The sequence below is a fragment of the Rhodofomes roseus genome (genome assembly GCF_022264815.1).
Source record: "Rhodofomes roseus strain CIRM-BRFM 1785 chromosome Unknown C8Q71scaffold_11, whole genome shotgun sequence".
Lineage (NCBI taxonomy): Eukaryota > Fungi > Basidiomycota > Agaricomycetes > Polyporales > Fomitopsidaceae > Rhodofomes > Rhodofomes roseus.
The window spans coordinates 203,107-228,884 of record NW_025952967.1 but is presented as its reverse complement, the minus strand read 5'-3'; the positions used below and the strand labels follow the sequence as shown (position 1 = coordinate 228,884).

At 57.7% G+C, this 25,778-nt stretch overlaps 9 protein-coding genes across 9 annotated transcripts; 7 read left to right on the top strand and 2 right to left on the bottom strand.

Moving 5' to 3' along the window:
• Window positions 1-3,882: 3,882 nt before the first annotated feature.
• Window positions 3,883-5,063, top strand: C8Q71DRAFT_858118 (uncharacterized protein; the record flags this gene model as incomplete). Its single annotated transcript, XM_047927483.1, has 4 exons — window positions 3,883-4,153; window positions 4,208-4,284; window positions 4,336-4,510; window positions 4,576-5,063. 4 exons carry the CDS (start codon window positions 3,883-3,885, stop codon window positions 5,061-5,063), a joined length of 1,011 nt encoding a protein of 336 aa, XP_047778390.1.
• Window positions 5,064-6,018: 955 nt separating this feature from the next.
• Window positions 6,019-7,318, top strand: C8Q71DRAFT_760594 (uncharacterized protein). Its single transcript, XM_047923836.1, has 4 exons — window positions 6,019-6,299; window positions 6,409-6,510; window positions 6,574-6,889; window positions 7,013-7,318. The coding sequence occupies exons 1-4, from the start codon at window positions 6,243-6,245 to the stop codon at window positions 7,147-7,149; spliced, it is 612 nt and encodes a 203-aa protein (XP_047778389.1). The 5' UTR covers window positions 6,019-6,242; the 3' UTR covers window positions 7,150-7,318.
• Window positions 7,319-7,383: 65 nt separating this feature from the next.
• C8Q71DRAFT_760587 (mitochondrial glycoprotein) lies at window positions 7,384-8,816 on the top strand. The gene is made up of 6 exons (XM_047923835.1): window positions 7,384-7,768; window positions 7,825-7,937; window positions 7,991-8,049; window positions 8,105-8,243; window positions 8,298-8,567; window positions 8,620-8,816. The coding sequence occupies exons 1-6, from the start codon at window positions 7,594-7,596 to the stop codon at window positions 8,665-8,667; spliced, it is 804 nt and encodes a 267-aa protein (XP_047778388.1). The 5' UTR covers window positions 7,384-7,593; the 3' UTR covers window positions 8,668-8,816.
• A 532-nt stretch (window positions 8,817-9,348) lies between these two features.
• C8Q71DRAFT_723964 (uncharacterized protein) lies at window positions 9,349-9,977 on the top strand (the record flags this gene model as incomplete). Its single annotated transcript, XM_047921614.1, has 2 exons — window positions 9,349-9,523; window positions 9,586-9,977. 2 exons carry the CDS (start codon window positions 9,349-9,351, stop codon window positions 9,975-9,977), a joined length of 567 nt encoding a protein of 188 aa, XP_047778387.1.
• Window positions 9,978-11,464: 1,487 nt separating this feature from the next.
• C8Q71DRAFT_66201 (trehalose 6-phosphate phosphatase) lies at window positions 11,465-15,572 on the top strand. Its single transcript, XM_047919659.1, has 11 exons — window positions 11,465-12,207; window positions 13,254-13,388; window positions 13,453-13,640; window positions 13,705-13,856; window positions 13,916-14,027; window positions 14,087-14,265; window positions 14,333-14,546; window positions 14,651-14,896; window positions 14,959-15,249; window positions 15,309-15,385; window positions 15,437-15,572. Exons 1-11 carry the CDS (start codon window positions 11,526-11,528, stop codon window positions 15,510-15,512), a joined length of 2,352 nt encoding a protein of 783 aa, XP_047778386.1. The 5' UTR covers window positions 11,465-11,525; the 3' UTR covers window positions 15,513-15,572.
• A 760-nt stretch (window positions 15,573-16,332) lies between these two features.
• Window positions 16,333-18,860, bottom strand: C8Q71DRAFT_796987 (RNA-binding domain-containing protein; the record flags this gene model as incomplete). Its single annotated transcript, XM_047925716.1, has 12 exons — window positions 16,333-16,424; window positions 16,477-16,515; window positions 16,568-16,718; window positions 16,772-17,065; window positions 17,116-17,165; window positions 17,216-17,369; window positions 17,425-17,589; window positions 17,640-17,733; window positions 17,781-17,841; window positions 18,203-18,500; window positions 18,559-18,611; window positions 18,671-18,860. 12 exons carry the CDS (start codon window positions 18,858-18,860, stop codon window positions 16,333-16,335), a joined length of 1,641 nt encoding a protein of 546 aa, XP_047778385.1.
• A 1,462-nt stretch (window positions 18,861-20,322) lies between these two features.
• Window positions 20,323-21,490, top strand: C8Q71DRAFT_66152 (uncharacterized protein). The gene is made up of 2 exons (XM_047919658.1): window positions 20,323-20,696; window positions 20,746-21,490. Exons 1-2 carry the CDS (start codon window positions 20,426-20,428, stop codon window positions 21,195-21,197), a joined length of 723 nt encoding a protein of 240 aa, XP_047778384.1. The 5' UTR covers window positions 20,323-20,425; the 3' UTR covers window positions 21,198-21,490.
• A 156-nt stretch (window positions 21,491-21,646) lies between these two features.
• Window positions 21,647-22,839, bottom strand: C8Q71DRAFT_66143 (uncharacterized protein). Its single transcript, XM_047919657.1, has 2 exons — window positions 22,727-22,839; window positions 21,647-22,675 (listed from the first exon to the last, which is right to left on the bottom strand). Exon 2 carries the CDS (start codon window positions 22,659-22,661, stop codon window positions 21,783-21,785), a length of 879 nt encoding a protein of 292 aa, XP_047778383.1. The 5' UTR covers window positions 22,662-22,675; window positions 22,727-22,839; the 3' UTR covers window positions 21,647-21,782.
• A 1,187-nt stretch (window positions 22,840-24,026) lies between these two features.
• On the top strand, window positions 24,027-25,413 carry C8Q71DRAFT_858110 (uncharacterized protein; the record flags this gene model as incomplete). Its single annotated transcript, XM_047927482.1, has 2 exons — window positions 24,027-24,720; window positions 24,770-25,413. 2 exons carry the CDS (start codon window positions 24,027-24,029, stop codon window positions 25,411-25,413), a joined length of 1,338 nt encoding a protein of 445 aa, XP_047778382.1.
• Between the last annotated feature and the right edge of the window lie 365 nt (window positions 25,414-25,778).

Below are 25,778 nucleotides of genomic sequence, written 5' to 3'. Positions count from 1 at the left end.
TTCATTGTCGGCGTACATCGGTACCCACGTTGGACGAGGGACTTGCTCGGGAACTGTGAATGGGGAGAGTGCATTACTGATCTAGACCCACTCGGCCCGTTAGAATCCATCGCCCCGGAGTACGCCATCCCAACTGTCCTGGAAGACCGCATAGTACCCGTATCGGTGGGCATCCCATGCAGTCTCGGTGTCAACGCCACATGTGTATCAGTAGTGTCTGACAAGACTCCAGGTTGGGCACCCATGCAAAGTCCGCCTACGCTACTTCACCAAGATGCAGCACAAGGGCAACTGGCGCGCCGTCATGCCGGGCCACATTCAGCCCTACCCAAGTTTCATCGGAAGGTTCAGCGAATGGATGGACGCTGTCGTGGAGAAGGTTATTCTGTCGACGACTGTGGTTAGTGCGATACTGCAGCGAGTGTCCGGAATTTGTATGCACTCACGACGAGCAGAACGGAGCCGTGCTGCGGACGTACATCGTGCTGGCGCAGCGACTCGTAGATAAGGAACCCGTCCGGCTACAAGTCGTCCCCTGGGTGGGCGAGTTTATGGTCCCCGGTATGATCCACCCTCTGCCCGACGAGATATACAAGCAGAGAAGCGAGCACATGGTGTGTAGCTGATGTTCATCGGAGGCTTCCGTGGCTCTTGATGGCTTCCAGACGACAGTGTATATCGGTCTTCCAGTCATCGCGGAACCTGAAGTTGCATGGTCTGGGAGCAAATGGTACACATTCTGGTACCGAGCGCGGTTAGACGTACGTGGAACCCTACACTGAACTCACCATACCCTCATCCGCGTCCACAGGTCTACAACCCCGGGCCTACGTCGGACGGCGAAGCTTCGAGTTGCAGGCTAACTGTGATCGAGGGTCCCTATGGCGAGTCTCCCGCGCTGAAGTGCACTGCACAAGATGTCCTGCTGCCTGGGAACACCTCCGTCGCTGATGCACTGGTCAAACGGGGATATCTCGTTCATGGGCGTTCCGAACTTGTTGGGTATAACTGCCACCGATTGGACCTGCGAAAGCATGAGGGGACGCTCCCTATTACTTACGTTCCGTAGATGTGTTGAACATCTGGACATCTGAGCTAATTGCCACAGTCGACGAGGCCTCGAAGCGAAGATACTGTCCCAATGTCATTCAAGTTGTGACTTGTCCACGCCGCAGAGAGGCTGCTGACAGGCACGACTCGGATGTACTATCCAAGTTGAGGATTTGTAGATCCTGTATCTTTAGTGTACTCCCATCACAAGTAATAACTAGAGAACCATGAGTAGCAACAGTGTTCCATGGAATCGAGCTACCGTCTGGTTGCAGTCCGAGACAGGAAACGCGGACGCGAGATCGCATCGGTACCAGACTCATCAGAGTAAGCGCCCGTTCACGGCCGTTTGCACCGTAGTAAAACATCCCAGCTTGATGGGCTGCCAATGCATATCATCAAATTGGGGTAGACTACGGCCACCTATGATAGACTCCACTATACGAGAGGAGCTGTACCTTCAGCGTCATGCATCTAAGAAGTACCCGGCGGTTCCGCTATGACCTCTGTAGCATGCGTGAAGTCAAGTTCGGATAACTCACCTGTACCGGGGTAACCAAGTTTTTGAAGTAGTTGATGCATCTTGAGATATTCAGCGAGATCCCGCGGGTTGTCTCAGACATTCTATTTGGCGCTAGCGTGAGGAAACGAATATTAGACCCAAAATAGCGGTCACGAATTCATTGCAATGCGAATGTTTATAGACCGCCTTGCGCGGCAACCACTGAGATGGGGATCCGACTGTCACGGAGGTGGAATCGAGTCCTTCAAGGTATCTCACCGCGAGACAAATACGAGACATGTGCGCTCCGACTCGGACATGTTCGTTGCTATAGCAGTAAGTACCCAAGAGCAGTCCAAATCAGAGCGGTTGAGGGAGTGGTGCCCAGAGCTGATGGAGACATAATCGGATCACTTGGAATCGTAGGTGGGAGGTGCCAAGCGGCGTGACTATTCAAAGCAGCCTGAATAGCACCAGACGATGAGCTCGACTGTTTGAACGCTTCGCAAGCGCTGGTGTACTTACCTCCGTTGTATAGCCCAAGGAAATGTATGAGATTCAGATCCAGTTGCTGAGATATCATAGAGATGCGAACACAATTGATGGAAGACTGGATGCCTTCCCGCAGGCTTTTCAGCGATTCTAAATGCATTCGCGGGCCCTGGATTTTATGGTTAAGAAATGTTTATCTGCAGTGCGCCTCCGTAGCTCCACTCAAAATCCATGGACAATACCTTGCGGAGCTCAAATAATGCCGCGTTGCCGTGGTGGCACAACGTTACCGTAAGACACAGCTGCGAATGTGTCTGCATCATATTTTCAAGCATAGATATCTCACTGGCTCGCAGGTTCCATGGGCGAGGACTGCTTGTCTGCTGTCATTGTCGAGCTAGACCGCTACGAGACGCCTTCGTCGAGCGAACACGCTACGAGATAGCCTCGTCGCGTGGACATGCTCGTCGGCCTATGAAACGGCTTCGTCAAACGAGCACACCACAGGACGGTACCGATTTCGTCGAACGATAACTACGCTACAAGACGGTATCATCGCTCGAAGCGACTCATCGCATAGAAGGGGCATCGCTCGGAGGCGGCATTGCATAGAAGTGGCATCGCGCAGATGCGTCATCGGCCCGGGGGCGGTAGATCCAGCTGGGTAGGTTGCACAGTTCGCATGTAGGTCCTGGCGGTGCACTTGGCGCGGCAACCCCAGAGCCCAGGACAGTACGGCAGTGTTATCGCGTAGTTTCGTTGAGCAGGCTCCTGTATTGTCGAGGGGCACTAACCAACGCCCCTCCTCTCGCCGACACCATCGACGGGTTAAGCGCCGTCAAGTTCTGACCATCCCGGCGCCCATCCACCCAATATCCCCAGAATTCCCGCTTGTTCCCGTACCAATACGGCGCAGAGCATAGTCGGGGTGCGACGTGCGTGCGCGACGGTAAGATCCAAATCTCGTCGGAGGCTCAAACTCAACTTTACGGACGTGTTTTGTACCTAGAAGGGGGGGTCCTACCCCCCTTCCAAATGAGCTGTTTAGAAGAGGGGTGTACTGATCCGAAGCAACGGTACACACGAGATGCCGACTTGCCGCAGAGATTTACAGCGCAAATTTAGGATAGAGCGCGCTGTAAACCTCTGCGGGAAGGCATCCACTAAGGTATGTCTAGTAGCACCGCTGGTATGTAAAGTGTTCGCGGAGCGCAGACACTTTGGTCGGAGAATATTCGCCTTGTGGTTGTGGGTCCACGTTCGCGTGGCGCCCCGGCGAACGTCGCAGCGCTGACACGACATTGCCTTCCCAGGGTCGCAGCGCGCGACCCTTCGTCGTGCCCGCCGCGTACGTCGAGCATGGCCCCGTCGGCGTCGAGGGGAGACGCGCCTGCGTAGCGCCCACGGTTGTGGCAACAACAAAGTTTGGCTCACAGCCTGCGACACGTGCACTCTTCTTTGAGCCTTTGACCATCAAACCCTCGCGCTCGTCGGACTGCTCCGCACGCTCTCGTCCAATTTCCGGGTTGCAGCCCATCCAAGCATTCGTGGGCACGGATTGACGGGCTGCGGAGACGGAAGGCAGTTGAAACGGAACATAAACGGAGTGGGAGGAGAGTCGGTGAGTTCTGAGCGGCGACGAGATCGGGAACGAGATTTGAGTCGGAGTGAGCAACTTCCTCATGTTCTCCGCTCCTGGTCCCCGGAGCACGCCTCCCTCTCCCGCGAACGTGTTCTAACCCACCCGCTGCAATGCCTACAGCGTCCCAGAAAAATAACAAGCCCCCCGCCCGCCCTCGGCCGGCCCCAGTCCCTCGACGTCCGCACCCCCCGCCGCCATGGCGAGCGAGCCAGCCAAGTCCTCGAATCCCGGGGCCCCAGAACATCTCCAGCCACATCCCATAGTCACTTATCCTCCTCAGCAGTATGGCGGCCAGTATCCCCCGCCTGTCCCCTATCCGCCCTATTATACCTACGCCGCCGTCCCCGATGGCAGCCACGACCCCAATGCCGCTAACGGGGCCCCGCCGCCCCCTCCATACTTCATGGCGCTCCCGCCCCCGCCGCCGGGAATGGTCTATGCCTATCCTGCCCCTCCGCCTGGCCAAGGTGAGGCGATCAGTAAGCCGAACAAGCCACCTAGTTGCTGACGTATGCTCGCAGCTTTCCCTCCATATCAGCCTCAGATGCAGCCCACGCCGAGTACGGTGCGGCCCAAACGTAAGCAAGTAAAGATGGCAGTAGGTCGTTTGCTCTTTTCGCCTCTCGATCGTCGCTCAGTGGCGTCTTAGTGCACTAACTGTGCGACTGCCTGCAAACGCTGCGATGAGGCCCGCCCGTGCGAACGCTGCGTCAAGTATGGAATCGCGGATACCTGCATCGACGGCGTCCGCAAGGAGCGCAAGAAGGGCGTGAAGCGAGGTCCCTACAAGCGCAAGAGCAAGACGGACGACCCGCCCACCAGCGGTATGTCTTCCATACCTTATCCCAAGTGCTCACCTTTGTGCTCATGCAGCCTGTGCGCGGCGAAGGTGAAACGTCTGCTCCACCGCCGGCCCCGTACCCCGCGCCTCCCGAGAGCTACTATCCTTACGTCTATCCTCACCCCTATGTCCCGCCTCCTCACGACGGGCAGCCGCACCCCGAAGGCGTACCTGGCGCCCATGTCCCCCATCCGCCGTACTATCCAGGCTATCCTGTCTACGCACCGTATCCGCCGTACCCTGGCGCTCCGCCTATGCCCTACCCGCCTCCGACCATGGCGCCACCTCCTGCGCCTCCCGCATCGAAGCCTCCCGAGCCCACTACTGTCGCGCCTGCGGAGGTGAATGGCAATGTCGCGAGTAAGAACAAGAAGCGGTCGCGCGTGAAGAGCAACGAAGATGGAGGCGCGAGGGGCAAGAAAGCGAAGCATGCCGGGGACTTTCACGCTGACGGCGAAGCCCCGCGCGCTATCGTTCAAGGCGATACAGCCCCGGTCTACGCGAACGACGCGTCGAGAACCATGGTGGCTGTCTAATTACGGGGCACGCACGCCATGCGGCATGTGGCCAGCGTGTTTCTCGACAAGTCTGACAGGCAGCTCCGACAGCTTCGCTCGTGGCGGCCCTCAGGGTCGTTTGTACTTGTATTACCGTCATCTCCGTCCGCCGTGTCTGCTCCGATTCTGTTATCATCTACTCGGCTTTGCACGAGAACTCTCAGAGATGGACACTCGTGGTGGTGCATCGTCGTCTCAGGGATTCTCCTGGTTGTGTCATTTAGCCAGTAAAAGGGTCTTCCCATGTGGTTGATCCTTTTGGTGTGCCAAATGTGCGCGGTAGGATCCCGGGCTCCGGTGTACATGCCATGCAGAATACATAGATTAGAACCCATCTCCTTTCCCGGTAGTTGTGCCTTGTGGTCCTCGCTCTCGCTGTAAACTTGTTATGGTATCTCGCTCGTCGACTGGTAGTGCTTCTTGGATGTGTGTAACACAAATTATGTGCCTGTACCTGAACAGATGAATGGATGTTAATATTTATTGTAGTAATGTGGTAGTGCCTGTGTCGAACCTGATTCCTGTCAATTGTGCATCTGATATGTGGCCGCTGGACACACTCACGGTGAAGTTTTCGCTCGGCTGTGGAGCAGATCCCCCGCAATAAAACCTGGATAGGCAAAGCGCGTTAGACAATTCTTCAGTGAGGTCTTCGAGTGTCCTTCCGGTGCAGAACTAGGGCTGTGCGGTTGCGACGTCGCTTGGTTATTTTACGGCTGTGAGTACGACCGAATTATTGATCCCCTGCCACTCTGGCTTGCGCATTCTGTGAGTAGCCGCTTATGGGAAAGGTACCTACCACGCAACTTGAATATGAACTCATTTGTGCTTCGCACACAGGAACCGCCTAACAGGGATCTCGAATCCGAATTACCCTCTGCATATCTGGCACATAACAGCAACGGAACGATGCGCAGACCTTGATAACAATCAGGCGATGTATCCTCGGCGAGTTACAGACGTAGGCGCCGAGTCCGGTAGCGATGGGATCTGTGGCTGGTCTGGTCCATCCAGCACACCCATCGCATCCCGCCGGCTTGGACGAACTGTGCGTTTCGTTCCACATCGCTCGTAAGGAGGCATGCCTCGGCGGATTCGTAACTGCCATGGACAGCGCAGGCTCGACCCGCTGTAATTTCGTGGACAATATGGGCTGTGATGGCGTCGGGGAGCACCGGGAGGTCATTGTCGACGTCAGTCGGAGTGACCTGTGAGGTGAGTGGGACAGCCTGAGCCGCAGCCAGGCCGCAGCCCGCGTTCCTCAAAGTCCACTTTCAAGTTGCTGCTCACCAAGACACGCACACAATCGTTCTGATACTCGCAGGAGACTATCACGATGCCGTCCACTTGGGAGAATGTACGCGTTTCCGGGACCATGCTCCTTCGCGGAGGCCTCGCGCTCTCGCCGATCATCGCCGCGTACCAGGTGCGTTCACTCTTCCTACTCACTCTAATACTACTACCAAGGCAACTGAACGCGCTACGTTAGGGCACCTCGCTCATCCCTCCACCCTCGCCGAGCCTCGCGACGCAGGGCATCCTAGCGGGACTCGCCGCGTCCAGCTTGCCCGCTTTCTTCTATGTCGTGCCTATGGTCTTCGGCAACAAGCCTCGCCCGTCTCGGTCGCCCTTGTTCCTGCCTGTGACGGCTTTCGTGGTCACCACGGACGTCTTCTCCTGGATCGCCGCGCTTGTGCTCGCTCGGCAGCGCAAGACCGGGCGGACTGATTGGTTGTTGGACACGATGGCAAAGCTGCAGCTGACTTCCTCGGTGTTGCTTGGGATCGGAAGTGTCATTCGGAAGTGTGAGTAAATGCGTCTACCATGCTCGAGCTTCGACCTCGTTCCTTTGGCACTTGCTCTACGCAAGTGCGCTGTGCCTGGCAGTGTGCCATAGCCCGGATACCGTACTGATTCGCACATAACAGATCTGAAGATGGGTCAGATCAATCCTGCTCTTTCGTGGGCCGACAAGGTGGAATGGCAGCTCCTCGGGACCACCCTGTTGCATATCGCGGGAGCGACTGCTATTTTAACCAGGCGCCGTTGGGAGTACAAGGAGTGACCGAGCAGACTATGTCGCCCCGAATTCACTCGTGGACTAGACCACTGTATATAACCTTCTGTATGATACCTTGTGCCTTTGGCGTGTGACCATAACTTGAATCGCGGCCGATGAATGGCTGCGAGTCGCAACATGTCCGAGAGTACTTAGTGTATCACGGAGGCCATTTCCTTTAATTTTGCTCAGAACCCAAGACTTCTCATTACTTTGTGAGCTCACCAGCTCGTCATGCTGCCTAGGGTGTACGAGTACTAAGAGCTGGACGACACCAGAACGGACGATCGAGCAGCGTTTGTTTGGTTCTAAGGCTCTTGGCAAACATCACATCCAAATACGGATACCACACGTGACAGGCGCCGATTCTCCAGCACTCGCCGGCGCACCTCCAGTTTTCGACGCCCACGTAAACGTTCTCCTCCTCTCTCCATCACGACCACGACGACCATGTCCGCCATCCGTGCCCTCCGCCACGTCTCGCTCTCCTCCAGCCGCGCCTTCGCTGTGCGCGGCGCCGCGCGTTCCGTATCGCGCGCGGCCCTCCCTGTCTTCGCTGCTCGTGCTGGCCCGGTTTCGTCAAGGGCGTTCTCCGTGTCGGCGCGTAGATTCGGCGAGGGTGCTTGTGAGTCGTTTTGGGCTTTTGGTTGAGTGTGGCAGTGCTGACGTGGGTCGGGACAGCTGACGTCGCGCTGGCACAGAAGCTCGGGGAGGAGTTGCAGTACGAGAAGGACAGTGCTTCCGAGGCCGAGCCTGAGTTCGTGCGCAATTTCAAGGCGCAGGGTGTCTGGGAGGTATGTGTCTTGCCTGTTCAGCGTCGGCACTGGAATCTTATTTACGAATGTAGATCGTGGACACTCCTGGAAATGACGAGATTGCCCTCAGCCGGAAGTTTGGCAACGAGAAGTATGTCATGCATGGTGATCCGCTGGCTCTAGACCGCTGACGACTTGCTGTGCAGCATCCGCCTGATGTTCTCGGTTGCGGACATCCAGAGCGAGCAGGAGGCCGACTTCGAGCAGGGCGAGGAGGGTGAGCAGGCGGCGGAAGACACGCCCGTCCCCTCGCAGCCTATCCGTTGCTCTATCTCCGTCACGAAGGTGCGTGTTCCGAGTCAAAAACCAACTACTTGCTTCTGACGTTAGTCGCTACAGACGGGCACGAACGGCGCGATCAACGTCGACGCGCTCTGCCAAGAGGGCGCCTTCCTGGTGGACAACATCTCCTTCTACAGCGACGCCGCTGTCGGAACGGAGTTGACGGCGGAGGCGGACTGGAAGCGCCGCGGCCTGTACATCGGCCCACAGTTCGACACGCTCGACGTCACCGTGCAGGAGGAGTTCGAGCAGTGGCTCCGGGAGCGCGGCATCACCGACAACCTGTCGACGTTCATCCCGGAGTATGCTGACTACAAGGAGCAGAAGGTATGTCGTAGCAGGATCGTTGTTCGAGTCCAGGTTGCTCATGTTTGTGTAGGAGTACGTTGGCTGGCTGCAGCAGGTGAAGACGTTCATCGAGGCATAGATGCGCTGCGTCTGTGTACTGCGCGCATCCCGGCTGGGTCGTACGCACAAAAGTTGATGCAGTGTCTGTGCTGCAGCCCCCTTACCTACATAGGCTCTTTTATTGCACTTCCACTACTAATAATACGCCTTCCCGCTCTTCATCCCGTCTACCGAAGGCACTCGCTGAGGGATTGCGCTGACAACCCACTCAGTCAAATGACTCAAACTCCCGTCGCGCCCCGAGACCGTCATTGACAAGGCGCGGATTAGGTAAGCGCCAAAGTACAGGACGGCGCCACGTCGGTCCAGATACGGTGAGCCTCGGCTTGGGTGGCGGTGGCTCGTCGGTGGCCGATGCTGCTCGAACGTCCGAGAACATGCCCCATCCGTCCTGCGCCTTCCGCGCCCTCCTCGCTCGTGCTGCGCCATGCTCCCCGAGCGGCCGTGCCAACCCGCGTACCCACGTTGCGCCATTCCTGGATGACTCCGCGCAGAAATGCGTGTCGGCCACGTCAGCTCGCTGTGCTACGCGCGCCTTGGGTGTCTATAAGAGGTGCGTGCGTTTGGGAGGTGGTCGGCACTCCTCCTCGTCAGTCGGCCGTTCCCTGCAGATAGCAAGCACAGACTTGACCTGTCGTGTGTCTTCGTTGTATCCCCTTCGCATCCTCATTAGTCGAACTTCGTGGATACCTGTGCAGCCATGTCTAGCCCTATCGCCATCCCCCGCTCTCGCGCGTCCCCCGCCTCGTCATCGCGCAGCCCCTCGGGCTCCCCGACAGGCGTGTACGTGCCCGTCCACAAGCGCAGGGCGGTCGACCCGCACGTCAGCATCGCTGCGCACGCAGGAAGCGCGGTCAGCGCAGCCATGAACAACGGTCAGTTTCATCTCTCCCGCTAACCCACGAACATCCTTCTGAACGAACCTCCGCACTCCCAGGCCGCCTGATCCGCACGCAGTCTTCCTTCGTGTACGACATCGCGCAACTGCGCGCCCTCGCGGCGTCCCCGCTCATCGGTGTCTCCCCCGCGCAACAATCACAGCTCGAAGAGCTGCGCGCGTTCGTCGCGCCTGGACCACGCCCCGCGAACCCGAACCCGAACCTGACCCCGAGTACAGGCGAGAAGGCGGTGCGCAGGCGCCGCGCGGGCCGCCGCGCGAGCAACGCGAAGAAGCTGCAGGCGGAGGTGCACGTCGACGTCGAGAGCAGGCGGAGGCGCCATGGGCACGGCGCGTGGGGGTGGGCGGCGCACTCTGGTGCGGAGCCTGCGCTCGAGGAGAGCTGGAGGCATGCGCCGGAGCCGATGGCGCTCGTTGGGGTGCGGGTGTGAGCTCGGATTTTGCACGGACCTGCTTGATGAAACCTGGATGTACAATATAGTCGCGATGGACGGACTGCTCGTCACGAATAGTTGTAGTGTATGTCGTTGTAATGGTGCATGATGATACCCACTCTCCCTCTCGCAACGTGGATGCGCATCCGACCGTGAACAAACAAGTCGCAAAAATGACACTGATTGAGATGTTCTCAGCGAGCCTGACATGCCGACAAATGATCGTCTTCAATGAGTGAAAGGGGATGGGTCGCATGCTCTGCGTTGATGGTGGTTCGGACATGAACGCATGTGCCAACGATCTGACTACCCACCGGAGAATTCAACGAACGAATTCTACCATTGTGAGATGACGCGCTAATGATGTGCTCAGTATCGACACGGTTCCATGCACGCAGATTAACCGCAAAGCGTAATAAGCACGGGCGTACCCGTTTGGGAAGGGACCAACGTCCCGGCGCGGCGGAGGATCCTGATATCTTGACGTGGGTTGTACACAATCCTGCACTGCTGATCATGCCCTGGACGTCGATAGTACCCTCTGCGGACGAGATTAACAGGGATCCGGAGGCGATGGTACGGTTGTTACGTGTAGGATATCGCGGAAGGCGAGAAGCCTGTTGTTCTCGACGATCTATGCTCGAAATAAGCTTTGAAGATAGAGTGATCGGAGAGGTAGCCTTTCGTGGCATGGTAGAGGATCGATGATATGCATGCGGGGCAGTCTAGCTGTAGCAAATGAACAGCACGTTACGCTGACCTGGACCCATGTCGTGATACAGCACGAGCAGCGTGCTCTGCTTCTGATATTTCACGAAACATACCGTTGCTGCGCGGAAAAGGGGTTCATGACCAGCCATGTTTTCCTTCTGAACCTCGCAACGCACGGAGAGGTTGCTGCGATCAATGTCCCTCAGGCTCTACGAATTGACGGTACCGTTAGCGACCAGCGAGGGCGCCTCGACCGCGACTCGCGCAAGAGCAGCGCGCCGAGAAAGCACCGCACGATGAACGCACGGTGGGGGGTCATGCGTCCGCGGGGGGACATGCACGAAGGGTCTAGGCTGCGAGAGGCTTGGAGGAGGAGATGGGGGCGATGTCCAAAGATGGTAAGCACGCGAGCGAAGGATGGTTGGCAGCGAGGCGACGCGCCTGGAGCGGGCAGATCAGCCGCGATTGGGCGCCGCCAGACCGCTATGGCAGGTCCTGTCGTTCCGCCGTGAGAATACGCGCCGGACGCGGACCCGCGCAGCCGCCGGGGTCGCCGGGCACGCCAGACGCGTCGTGCAGGCTGGTGCGCGCGTCGGCCGGCGGAGGACGCGTCGGTGGCGGGGCGGGCGGAGGCGGGGCATGCAGTCCAGAAAAGGAGCGGTCGTGTGGAAGGGAGACGGACGGGGCATGACGTACCTGTGTCACGTGCCGATCGAGTGCGCGATAGCAGGCCCGGGGCATTGCAGTGGAAGCGGGCAGTCGACGCGGCGAGGCTGGACTACAAATACTCGCATCGCGTCCAGTCGCTCCTCCCCGTCTCTCCTCCTTGCCGCCATGGACAGCTTCGCAGAGCCCCGCCGCCCCGCAACCCCCGTCTCCCTCGCCGCCGTCCGCGAGCAGGTCCGCAAGCTCGAGACCGACCACATCGCGAACGGCATCCCCCTCTCCGGCCGCATCATCCACGTCTGCCATTACCTCCCCGTCTCCTCCTCCTTCTCCAGCAGACCAAGCGACCTCCCCAGCCCACCCCCGACGCCGCCCACCGCGCCGTCCGACATCCCCGCGAGCCCGACCGAGCCCACCGCCCCGCCGAAGGATGCATCACTCGAGCAGCCCCAGCCCCAGCCTGCGCAGACGCAGGAAGACACAAACTGGGTTCTGAGCGCGCGCCACGGCCACTCCGCGATGGTCAGCGGGATCTCGAGCCTTGCGACGACCCACGAGCAGATCGTCATTGGCTGGACTGGCGACATCACGTCGGCCCCGACGACGCTCCCCCCAGCTGCCTATGGCGCTCCCTCCGCCTCTACCGTGCCAGAGTCGGCATATGCTACCCCTTCTAAAGTCCCAGTCAAGGACATCGGCGAAGAGGACCGACGGTCCCTCGAAGGCCTCTTGGCGAAGTATCGCTCACGAGAGGACGTCGAGATTGAGGGCGGCCAGCAGACTACCTATGTTCCCGTTTGGCTAGACGACACGGAAGCCCATGGCCACTACGAGGGTTACTGCAAACAAAGTGAGTATTTCTGCCCATTTGATTATGTTTCTCTTGTCGCTGCACGGCTCGCCCGCAACTCGATGTGGTACACACTCACTGCAAGGTCCTCGTGCACCTCAACCCCATAACATCAGTGAAGCGTCGCTCCGGATCATACACTCCTCTTCGTTCTTGGCTTCTACCCCACCGATAACCATCCAACTGCACTCCTCTATAGCGTCCACGCGCTTTCCATATCCGACGAATCCTCCCATTTCCTCTCAGCCCCTTCTGGGCCTTAATCCCTGATGCCAATTCCCCGCACGCACCCCCGGACTCTTCTATCTCCCGCATGGAGAAGTCGCTAGCCCGTTCCGTACACCGCGAGCACGGCGACAGCTCCGGTACGACGGCGCACCCCCACCCGAATCTGTAATTGCTCCTTGCCTCGCCTCGTGCATTGACTCTACGCGCTCGTGCTCCGAGCCTGGAGTCGCCCGTCGTCCCGGATGGGCGGGGCGTGCGCGGGCCACTGTTCCTCGCACGTTCCGCCCGTGGCCTCCCCTGTCTGTCACCGTCGCGCGAGGCGAGGTCGGACGGGGCCGCTCCCGCGAGGCTTTCAGACGCGTGCGTACGTTCCGTGCCAATCTGTCACGCAGCTTGAACGTCTATCCGCCTCGATGCACTCTTCTGTTGCACCGTGTCAGATTTGCGTTCGACCTGAACCTCGGCAGCAGATCAGGTGCGGGCGTGCCTGGTGGCTTTTCATTTGGCGGGCCGGCGAGCTTGGTTTTACCGCTCCGAGTGTTTGCAGGGACATGCTCGATGCAGAATGATTGTCTGTGGATGTGTTATCCCCATGGGGTCGGGCTAATTAGTTTCGGTCGATGTATGCGGTATTGGGGTCGCTGTTTATGACACAGGAGACCTGTGAATACTTCTGCGCCCATCATGAAGCCTTGGATTGTACAATGTACCATTTTGCGGCAGCAGTCGTTCTTGCCTTTTCCTCTCCACGTCATGACGATTCAACATTTTCTTTGCTGTATCGCAATAGCACGCTAACGAACCTTCACCTCGGATAGCCCTCTGGCCACTCTTCCACTACCTCCTCTGGCAAGATGTTGCAACCGAGTACGCTTCCGCGGACGCGCACTGGGGTGCATACAACGCCGTGAATGAGGTGTTCGCGAAGCGCGTCGCCGAGGTCTACAAGCCTGGTACGTCTCCGCTTCGTTTCCCACCGCTCTCCCCGGCGAGTGCTCACACAAACGACGAACGTAGGCGACCTGATCTGGGTCCACGACTATCACTTGCTTCTCGTGCCGTCGATGCTGCGCCAGGCCCTCCCAGAGGTCGCGCTGGGCCTCTTCATGCACACGCCGTTCCCGAGCTCGGAGATCTTCCGGTGCTTGCCCCGTAGGAAGGAGATCCTCGACGGCATGCTCGGCGCGAACCTCATCTGCTTCCAGGTGCGCCTCGTCTTATCCTATCTACCTGCCAATTGGGGATATTCACGTTGGGTGGCTGATGTAGACATACTCGTACTCCCGGCATTTCACCTCGTCGTGTGTCCGTGTGTGCGGATATGAGATCACGGCGACAGGCGGCATCGACGTCGCGGGACATGTGGCGTCGATTGCTTACTGCCCGGTAGGCGTCGACGCGGACCGGGTAGCGAAGGATACGTGAGTGTTCCGGAGCTACGTGCCGGGTGTGAGTGGTGTTGATAAAGGTTCGCATTTAGGCTGCGCCCGGGCATCCAGCCGAAGCTCGAGGCGCTCCGTGCGCTGTATGAGGGCAAGAAGATCATTGTCGGCCGGGACAAGCTGGACGTTGTGAAGGGTGTTGTGCAGAAGGTGCGCTCGGCCTGGTTCCGACACGCGTGAGTTCCGCCTGACGTGGGTTTTCTTGCCAGCTTCGCGCGTTTGAGAAGCTCCTGCATGATTACCCGCAGTGGATCGGCCACGTCGTCCTCATTCAAGTGACGTCCCCCGCGCTGTCCGACTCGCCCAAGCTCGAGCGCCAGGTGTCCGAGATCGTCGCACACATCAACGGCGAGTATGGCTCGCTCGACTTCATTCCTGTGCATCACTAGTACGTTGCTATCATCTACGGGTGCATGTTGGCATTTGAGTTGACGCCGCATTGTCTATCTCCACAGCCACCAGACCATCAAGAAGGACGAGTTCTACGCCCTGCTGTCCGTTGCGGACCTCGGCGTTATCACGCCACTGCGCGATGGTATGAACACCACCTCGATGGAGTTCGTCCTCGCGCAGGGGCGTACGAAGAAGAGCCCGCTCGTCCTCTCTGAGTTCATGGGTATCTCCAGCAACATGGCCGATGCGCTCCAAGTCAACCCGTGGAACCTCGTGGTGCGTCCTTCTCCCCACGCTCGCGGATGACATCCATGTCATGCCACTTTCTGTCTTTTTCTTGAGGCGCCGGAATGCTGAGCTGACACGCCGGTGATGTCCAGGAAGTCGCCGCGGCGATGCACCGTGGGCTGACGATGGCTGACGACGAGAAGGCACGCCGCCACGCGACGCTGTACGACACGGCGCGGACGCACACGTCGCATACGTGGGCCGCGACGCTCGCAAAGCTCCTTCTCCAACAGATCGGCGGGCAGAATACCGCGAAGATGACCCTTCCCATGCCCAAGGACCGCTTGGAGGCGCAGTACCGTACCGCAAAGAAGCGGCTGTTCTTGCTCGACTACGACGTGCGTGTACCTAGTTTCATTTCCTCTCGGCTCCGCGAGACTGAATGGGTTCGCGTTGTTAGGGTACCCTCTCACCGATCGTGCGTGTCCCGAGCCAGGCGACCCCCTCGCCGCAGACGCTCGAGGCGCTCGAGAACCTCACGAAGGACCCCCGCAACGTCGTGTTCATCATCTCCGGCCGCGACGGCGCGTTCCTCGAGCAGCACCTCGGCCATATCCGCGGGCTCGGCATGAGCGCGGAGCATGGTGGCTTCGTGCGCGAGCCGGGCTCGCGGGAGTGGACGAACTTCACGGAGAACCTGGATATGGAGTGGATGGGCGAGGTGCTCGAGATCTTCAAGTACTACACTGAGGTGAGTCCTGCGGTGTCGCGTTTGGGAGGATCAGTGTTGACGCTGCGTTTGCTCTGTAGCGTACGACGGGTAGCCATATCGAGGTCAAGAAGAGCTCGATTACGTGGCACTACCGTTCGGCGGACCCAGAGTGGGGGTAAGTCTATACAGCGCCTATGAATTGAACGTGAAGCTTAATCCCCTCCAGTCTCTTCCAGTGCCGGCAATGCCAGGACCTGCTCGAGAACAACCTCGCTCGCAAGCGTCCCATCGAGGGTAAGTAGCAGTACTTCAAATTCATGGCACCAACGCTGAAGCTGTCTGCAGTCCTCGTTGGAAAGAAGAACCTCGAGGTCCGTCCCTTGGCTGTCAACAAGGGCGAGATCGTCAAGCGCATTCTCTACTACAACCCCGATGCCGACTTCGTCTTCTGCGCCGGCGACGACAAGACCGACGAGGACATGTTCCGCGCGCTCCTCCTCTTCAACGGCGAGAAGACGCAGGCGACGCTCGACCCGCCGCTCTCCGTCACCCTCGTCACCGGCGAGGGCGCGGAGAAGTTCAAGCCTGTCGACCTCCAGCTCACCCGTGAGGGCGTATTCAGCACTGCCGTCGGCCACAGCAGCAAGCGTACGCTGGCAGCATGGCACGTCCCCAGTCCCGAGGAGGTTATCAGCCACTTGCTCGACCTCGGGTACATCGCCAAGGATGAGTCAGAGGCGAAGCTCTGAGTTCGTTCCGCTCGCATTCACTCCTCACGACTATCACGACTTCCCTCTCCTCTCGGTCCCTGACAGTGAACCCGCGGCGCAAACACGAGACTCGCGATCCCTCGACGGACAGGTCTTACAGATACGCGGCGATTGTACGAGTGTAATGTGCATTGTAAATGCGGGCAGCGGCACCAATTTGTGTATATTCTGACACCCCAGCAATATCTACTACTTAGGGACCATAGCATACATCAGAGAAAAGAAATACCGTAGAGCAGCAGCTGGCACGCTTGGATGTATCGTAGCATAGAACAGAATATCTGCATAGAGAATCTCGCACAAATACACTGAGTGGAACAGATTTTGAAAAGTGTGCCCAAGATGTGCATGGTTAGACAGCCTCTGCTTGCATGGGGACGACAGCTTGACCGCCCTTGGCGGCGCTGGGGGTGAAGGTGTGCCAACGGTCGTTGAAACGCACGTCTGGAAAGACAGAATCAGTGAGGTGCGGAGTCAGGCTCAACCCTGTACTCACCCAAAGGACGACCGCCATACATATAATTCTGGAATTTTGCTATGGATCCGTGAGCACCGTATCGAAGGCGCGAAGGATGGTTGCGACTCACCGATGGCAGTTTCAGCCTCCGGCACCTGGCCGAACTGCACGACACCACAGCCCTTCGAGCGGGTGCCTTCAAACAAGATTTCGGCCAGCTCCACCTGGCCCGTCGTCTCGAACAGCTCCACCAAGTCCTCGTTCGCCGTTGACCACGGGAGCTAAAACCAACAGCATCAGCTACAAGCCAATTGTACAGCCAGGCTGCACTCACATTCCGGACCATGATCTGCTGGCTCGGCTCAGCTTCATATCCAGGGTAGCCTCCGCCATAGCCAGCATCGAAGCCGTTCACCGCACCGCCAGCCTGGTCGGGGCCGGAGTAGGGCGCATAGAGGCCCTCATTGAACTCTCGGCCACCCGCACCTCCTCCGTAGGCGCCCCCGCGGTAGGCACCCCGGAGCCCACCGCTACCCCGGAGTCCGCCCCGGGGCCCGCCACGAGGACCGCTGCCGCCACGGAGCCCGCCACGGTAAGACCCTGGTCCGGACAGACCCGCATAACGGTCCTGTGCGAAGGATAAGTGAGGCCCCTGGGTAAGAATAAAAGAACACAAACCTCTCGCACTTCCAATGTGCGCCCGTACCAATCGAAGCCATTGTACATGCCTAGACGGAAGGGTGAGCTACAGGCTGGCCAGAATGAGGGGTGTACATACTGATGGCCTGCTGGGCATCTTTTGAGGTCTCGAATATCACAGTGCCGGACCCTTTGGGGCGACCGTCGGCACCGATATTGATGTCTGCGCGGATGATGTTTCCGGCAGAGCGGAACAGGTCCTTCAAGTCTTGCCATCCAGCTTGGTAAGGGAGCTAGGAGCAGTCGATAATGAGTAAGCTCGAGCAACGAACGCACAAAGGGACATACGTTGCCAACGTAGAGCTGGTTGCCCGGGTTGGCGCCTTGACCTCCGAAGTAGTTGTGTGAGGCAGGGCGGGGCGGAGGTGCGGCGTTCAAGCCTTGGCCAGCCATGGCCATGCCAATCTTACCTGGAACGGGTGTCGCACCGAACCGCGACTCGTGCTCTCGGTCCTGGATGCGGGGTTAGTGAGTGGTAGGTGACTTCGGTACAACAAACTCACTTCGCGGATGAAGACCGGACGCCCAAGCAGGAGCTGCTCTGACAGCTCGCGGATGGCTCGCTGACAATCCTCTTGCGATGCAAATTCGACGATACTAGTAACAATGAATATGGTGATTCCCCGCGAAGGCGAATGACTTACCCGCATCCCTTGGAGATTCCAGTGGGCGTGATTAGGACTTCGGCGAAGAGGACCTCTCCAGCTAACAACCCCAAAAGAAAGCTCCCATCAATAAGCCATCCTCTCAACTCGCCACCCATCAGTAAACCAGCAAACTCCAGTAAATCCTCTCCCCGGGTCCGGCCTCGCAATGCAATCTCGTTCCTCAAGCGGACTCGCGCAGCTGGCTGCCCTCCGATATCGCGATCATGGACTACCTTCATCTCTCCTCAAGCCGGCTCTCCAGAGATCGCGCGCACAATGGCCTGCCCCTCGTGTATGCAGGCTGCGGTCGCTGCTGCAAAGTCGGCGCCTCTGTCGCCACGCCGTGTCCACTTCCACTTCCATCTCCACCTCCAAGAAAGACGACGACCGAAGAACTAATCTGAAGATCCCCCACCCACCTCCCCGCATGAATTCCATCAGGTCCCTGTACTTGACGTCGTAGCTGAGGTTGCCGACGTAGACCCGGTTCTCGCGCTTGCTGACTTTGGCGAACTCGACGGCTTCCTCGTGGGGCGCATTCATCGGGCCGCCGAGCGAACGGCTGAAGGAATCAGCATTCCGCCGCTCACGGCTACGTGAGCGGGGCGAGCGCGAACGTGAGCGCGACCGAGAATGCGATCGACGCGAGCGCCGCCGTGGCGAAGCAGAGCGTCTACGTGAACGAGACGGCGTGCGGCTGCGTGACCTTCTCCGACGCTGTAAAACGCACGAATTCATTGGCATCGCACTAAGTACAGTTTAGGGCTTTACTCACGTCTCCATTACGCCGCTCCTCAGGCTCCCAGTGGTCGCTTCTCCTGCTGCGGGCTAAGAAGACAAAGAAAGGGGTCAATACACTCTGTTATTGGTATGGTGCTCAGACTCACCAGACGGCCTAGGATCACGCTCCCTGTCGCGTTCGGGATCGCGCTTGTCGCGATTCCTGTCTTTCTCCTTGTCCCTGTCCCTTTCTCTCTCGCGCTCCCTGTCCCTATCGCGGTCAGCATCCCTCTCACGCTCCCTCTCGCGGTCCCGCTTATCGTCGACGTCGTCTTTTATCTTCATGTCCACGTCCATGGTGCCGAGAATGTGTGCAGAGAGAACGGCGGCGAGGGGAGAGCTGAGCGGATAGTGGACGTAGTCGAAGCTTGGTCGAAGCCTATGATTTGCCTCTGCGCGCGCCACAACGGCCGCGTCGGACTTCAAATTGCGTGACTGCCCAAATTTGGTAGTCATCCTCCGCAGTGTCTCGCTGACGGGGCACAGGCTCTCAGTCTCATTAGCTACAATGTCCACGCGACACCTTTCGAGTCGAGGATGTTGAGCCGAGGATATTGCTCTTGTAAACAAGGGATTGCTTCGCTTCGCTCCGCCTGGCCGGTATGGCTTGCTTGAAGCTTGCTCAGAGGTTGCTTGAACGAGTATGAGAAAACCGTAGGTGACGGAGGTTACGATAGTCGGTGTTTGCGCACACGTAGGGGCGACAATCTAAACAGCTGCCCGGGCCCCTAATGCGGAGCTCGAGGAGGAGTACTAGGTTCCTAGCAAGCAGCTAAAGCAAATCATGAGGCTGACCGTGATGAACCTATCCTTGAAAGGGAAGGTCATCAGATGAGTCAAATGTCGAACATAAAGGGAAAGGCGAAGACGGCGGATGTGCATGTGGGAGATGCCAAACAGACGTCAACGAATTCACCGGATATGCGTATAATAGTAGTAATATTATGGAAAGTTGGTCTTCGAGCATAATAAGGTGCCCCTCAACTCTTTGCAGAGATCCGGGTGTGGTCGCCGCCTTACGTAAGCCAAGCGAACCTGGACTCCGCCCCGCTCTTGCGCAAGGAGGTTCCTCGACGCACCTAATGGCGTCGATGTGCACTTCTTTCCGAGCGGTGTGTGCAAGGTGTGTGGCAGTGAAGTTACTTATGCACTTTGCGCGCCGAAGGCAACCCGCGCCCTTTGGCGCGCCACCAGCGCCACCAAGCGCCACCGTACTTACGGAACCGTACATGGCCTCTTAGAAAACTACTGACCCTTTCTACAGTATTTAAGATCAATGTTCGAACTTTTTGAACACCAATTTGTCCGCTGTGCATGCAGCGTCGCGCTTAGCCTTTAGCCTCCGCGCTTTGTTTCGTCTCCGTATTGTACTCTTATACTCTTGTACTCTTGGCTGCGAGTGGCGATGTACTCACGAGTACTTATACGGCTCCACACAAGCCAGCCACAACCTCGTCTCCTCATCCCATCCCCTGTGTGCACGAGTCATCTACAACAACACGGCGACCGCGTCATGGCACCCCAACCCCCTACGCGTCGCTTTTTCCTCGACGGACAGCGTGTGTCGAAACTACACTCGTGGACCTTGAGTCGATCGTTTGGCAGCCTCGGGACTTGCGAGTCGCATCGTCCGTGATTCCAACGGCAAACGTCCATGACTATGGACGTACTATCGGCAAATACGGCGCGTACATCACCATGGATTCCATTCCGGGACACCTCCTCTCCAGCGTTATCGAACGATACGGCGATCGCGCCATGCCACCGTTGTGGTACCGCAGGTCGAGGAAATAGCACGCCGTCTGCAGGCTTTGACTACCATAGGTGCACTGAGCCGCAACTTCAAGATAGATTACAGAAACATGGTCGTCGACGATGACTGGCACATTGTCGGCCTCATCGGCTGCCAGTGGGAGGAGGCGTATCCCAGCACCCCTGCCAGTGCCATTGCGATGCACGCCGGACGAGACGCTACACCGGGGAGTGATCAGTCTCTCGTTGGCGCCGCTGGGAGGCTTTACGATGTGCCTCATTCAGTCGAGTCTACTGAACGGCCGTGGTCGGAATACCTGCGCAGTGTGTTCCTGTGGTCTAACGAAGTACGCGTCGCACTCATACTGGTGACTGCCACTGGTATGTCGACCACCACTAGGTGCATGATCGTTGTTGACTTGGTGTTTAGATCATAACCTGAAATCTCTCCTGGACCTCAACGACGCAGAAGTGCAGCCATACAAATTATGTGCCATTGTGACTGACCGGCCAATCCCCGCCTCCATCAGGTCCAGGTTGGATCTTCAGACCGTCGTAATCACCGCTAGGCCCACCTCAACGCTCAACCGCCACCAGACGCGAGACCAGTATCTACCCCGCGTCCTCTCACAGAAACCACACATCATCCTTCTCGCAGGCTCATGCCAGACCCTTGCCCTACGCAACTACTTACGTGCGCGGCCTTGCGGCAGTCCCCCTCTCGCTCGCCGACCCGCGTCCGGATCCCCATACCGGGCAACCGCAGTGCCGCCCACATCCTCGAACAGTATACCTGTTCACCACCATCCAACCCGGCGTCCCCGGCGGAGAACAGTTAGTCGCTGCGCATGGCTTCGACGAAATTCTCTCCAGGCGCGCTAAAGATCCGTCTAAAGAACCCTCGACGTATCAGCTGCGTCTGCGCATCTGCGATCTCCGCCCTGACCCCAAAGAGCCACCGAAGGTTCTGCGTTCAGCGAATCGGAAGCTACAGATACCCGAAGAACTCCAGGGTGACCGTATGCGGGGTGTGCTGCAGGCGCAGGTGGAGGCGGCCGAGGCCAAGTTTGTTGGTGTCGTCTTGCGACATGGTGCTCAACAGACGAAGATCTAGTGGTAGCAGAGCCGATGCCTCTTGTAGTATAGATGGACATATGTATTCGTATAGGAAGCCTGTGATAATTAACATGGTATGACACTAAAACCCAATATCCGTAAGATGATTGCATACTCAGCCTGAGTACCAAACAAAATAGGAGAGGTCAAGCGAGCAACATGTGGTAGCATCGTATGGCCGTTCGACTGTTGAGAATATAGAAGAACATATGCGGAGCGTACAGGAAAGGAAAACATGGTACAACGCAATCATGACAACAGGGCAGACTTTGGTGTTGCTGATAGCGATGGGATTGAACTTACCTTTGACGGAAGACGCACAACCGCGCGAGTCGATAATCACCTCCGTGACTAATACGGCCAACTTGAATGAGAGCGGGTGTCGGGCTGCTGTCCGGAGCCGCCGCTAGGAGAAGAGGTAGAGCTCAAGGCGCTTCCCTGGGCATGAGACGGGTACCGAGCAGGTGCGGAGGTGGTGGTCCGAATGCTCGAGGCGTGTGGATACTGCTGGCCCGGGACTGGCTGCCCGTAAAGTGACAAGGCGGGGTTATGCGAGCCCCAGCCCCCAGCATGACCTTGAACAGGGTAGCCGTACGGCTGCACGGCGGGGTAATGCGGGTCCCAGCTTACGGACGAGCCGGTGGAACTGTGACCCTCGCCAGAATGTCTCCCACCCGGGTGCAAGCCCGAATAGTAAGAGACACCACTCCCCACGGTATGGGCGGGCTCAGAGGAACCAGGGCTGGGCAGGTGCCAGCTCGACCCGGGGGTCATGTAGGAACTTGACGTCGTGGCAGAAGGGGTGGATCCAACCCGAGGGCTGAGAGACTCGTTAAGCCCAGGGATGGGCTGTAGCCGACGGCGCCGGCCCTCATGGTCACCGCATACGTGCCCGTGAATTCTCGTATCGGAAGTGTTGTAGTACGCGGAACATTGGGGGCATCGCGAGTATCCGGGGGTCGGCAAATCGTCTGGCCGCCTCGCTTGATCTACCACAGGAATATCTTGCCCTATACGAGTTGCATAGTAACGAGTATTGCGGTGCACGGAAGAGGTGTCTGAAGGGGCACCTTCCGACTGAGAACCGAGGTATAACGTAGCAGGGGGACGGTGGTTCCCCGACGAGCCGCCAGACCCAGAACCATTGCTGTCGGAACCGCCTGGGGGAGAAGGGTTATAGGTGCCATCGCGGTTGTAACGTCCGCGCCTCGATTCATCTTGTTGCGACATGATGGCCAAGCAGTCTAGCGTGGCAAGTCAGACAACGGCGGTAGCGTCAGTCATAACGGACTTACTAACGGACTTACAGTGAATACAGTACGACAAAGACAAATGCAAGTGAGACGCGATGTCCTCCGCCTGGCTCTGAACCGTCTGGTTTTATACGGCAGCCCACAGTGTGTGGTCCAAGCTGGGTCGACGGCTATGCGGACATGAGGACTACATCACTTCGAATGATCTTCTGGCGCCTCGCCCATATCGCCTCAAGTCAGTCGACCCCAAAGGGACGAACGTGGAGGATCCATAGGTTGTGCAATGTGTGGTAATACCAGCTGTGAGCCTGTTCTGGCTGGACTCAGGGTCTTGATACGAGGACATGCCATTGCCGGCGAGTCCTGTCACGTCGGGACAAACAGGGAAAGACATTGGTGAGCATAATAATCTGAGAGCTCCAAACTGAATCCATACGCTGAGCTGTTCTAGTCTCGATCTCCACGCCGCCTCTCACGTTCAAGTTCACGTGTGGGGTTTATCGAAGCTAGAGGTGTCCTCGCTGGAAGTTATAGTAGCTAGCTCGCACGATAAAGTTAGGTTTGGTGCGGTTTAACAGCACTCACAATGCGATAGGGGCGTTCTGGCATCTCAAGCAGCTGTCCACATTCTGAACTGCCTTCTGACTAGACTAGCGGCGGAAGGAAGCCTTCAGGTAAATTTTGACCCGGAGGCCGACCCGACCCCGAGGTTGCGTGTTGGCTGTTTGAAATTTCCATTTTTGTTATGTGTTATGTGTACCTCCTGATTGGGAATGTGACCCATTGGGTTGAAGTTTGTGTCTGTATGTATCAGGATTGTAATTCTGGCGTATCTGTGCCATCCCGGTCATGCTGTATACTACAACCTGATCCTGATCTGGCATGCGTGGGACAGCGCCCGCACGATGTACTGAGTCTAGTGGGTGGTCTGCGGTCTGCGACTGACATCCGCGCAGGGCAGTGCTTGTGTTCTACCCACCGCTCGATATTGTGAGAGGCAGCTTGCTGTGGCGCGCTGATCACTTACGCAGTCCCCCCTAGGGCGGCTCCAAACGACGGAGGAGGGCGGTCGTATATGACACTTACGCACCTGAGCGCGAGCCCAATCACCCTCTCAGCGCAAGTATCGGCGCCTTGACCTGGCTTCAAGTACGCTATACCCATGCCTAATTCGTTCAGTTCAGCTACGGTTCCCTTCAATGGGCGACGATGTCACTCTGCCCCTCCATATGCCCTCCCGGACGTAGGCGCATACTTCTATTCGCGTACACCTCGAGATCGTGGTTTATATGCCCCGCTTCTGACGGTGGGCTTCCCTCTCAACGCGTCTCGCGTTACCGACATGCATATCCTCCCGAACGGTTCGCGGGTCATGTCGGCCACGCGACTTCTCGTACTCGACGGTCAGCGAGTGCTCAAGATGTACCCTCCGCTTGTAGACGTGCAATCCATCGTCGACAACATGCGTCTGGCCTCCGGTATTCTCCCGGTGGCAAGGGTCCATGAGTTCGGCCGCTCTGGCAACTGTGGCTATATCCTCATGGACTTCATCCAAGGCCATGTCCTCGCTACCGTCTTCCACCAGTATGGTGCCCACGCCGCCGCCATTGTCGAACCGCAAATACTGGAGATATCCCGTCGGTTGTCCAGCATCGGTCTCGCTCATAATGACCTCGAAGATAGGAACATTATAGTAGACGATGAATGGCGCATCGTCGGCATCATCGACTGGGATTTCAGCGCACCAGCAGTGCGATCAACCGATTACCGTTATCGCTTGGATCCCTACTCCGTGTCTGTTCAGCGCTGGTCGTATGCCTTCCTCAGGGATTGTGACGGTTTTGGAGCCTCCTTGGACGCCAATCCTGTTGGAGGGACGAGTAAGCTGGGTCGTTACGGCCAGCCTCTCATTGATACCGCAAGACTTGGTGTCGTACCGCTGTCGCAGCGCGTAATACGGCCTTGGTCCGACTTCCTTCAGACTCTATACCCCTGGCCCGATGCATTCCGCGTTGCTCTGGTGTTATTTGACTCTGGTGTGTACGTCCTCCAATCTCGGCATAATGACACTGAATATGTGCGTAGAGCATATCTTATTGCCTTTCTTGCAAAGAGATCCCGAAGCAACACCAAAGATTAGACTATGCGCGGTTGTGACAGGATGTCGGCCTTTGTCACCATCCGTCAGGTCCCAGCTCCATCCCCAAAGTCTCGTCGTCGAGGCCTTCCTTGGGCTTGACCACCGAACCACGCGTGAGATGTTCATACCGCGGGTTGCATCGACGAAGCCGGACGCTATCCTCATCGTCGGTTCACGCAGTCAGTCGATACGCAATCTCGTGCGAGACATTGCATCGGTGCCGTATTCGCTCGCAGGGCCGGACTTACCCCCAGGGCAAAAACCTCGTCGCCCACGCCCACAGGCGCTGTATCTGTCGTCCAGTATTCGCTCGCTCGCCGACGGGAAGACCCACGATGTCGTGAGCGCCCTGGAGGAATACTCTCACAACCCAGCAGTCCCTTCGAACCTTGAACTCCGCGTGCGAGTGCGCGCCCTGTTTCCTAGTCGGCCCAACGACACACCTACCTTCTTCTCGGAGAACAAGCGACTGGATATTCCAAGCGGCCTTCAAGCGGCTAGCCTCCGGGGTGCGCTACAGGACCAGGTGCACGCGATTGAAGCCGGAGGAGTTCTCGCATTGATGGAACATGGGGCCGAGCACCGTTAGGAATCAGGATGGCCTGATGCATTGTCATGATGCATCGTACGGTAGTCTCCATTTTGTATATGTCCCTTGTACTGGATACCTGTCAGATGCGTCTGAATGCTGATTGCTATACGTAGTTATGTAACTCACCGTCGTATGTACCTGAAACTTGTTTATAACGATATACGTTCAGCTAGTTCACCCCTCGATGTCCCCTTCTACAAGCATCTTGGTTCCGACCCTTCTCATAGCGGGTCACCATGTTCAACAAAAACGAAAGCATCCACATCTGCAGCGACAATATTTCGGGCGAGTTTCTCCTTTTCCAGTTCGGCTGCCGCGTCTGCAACAAATCTCTTTGTCGTCATGGTTAGCATACCTAGTCC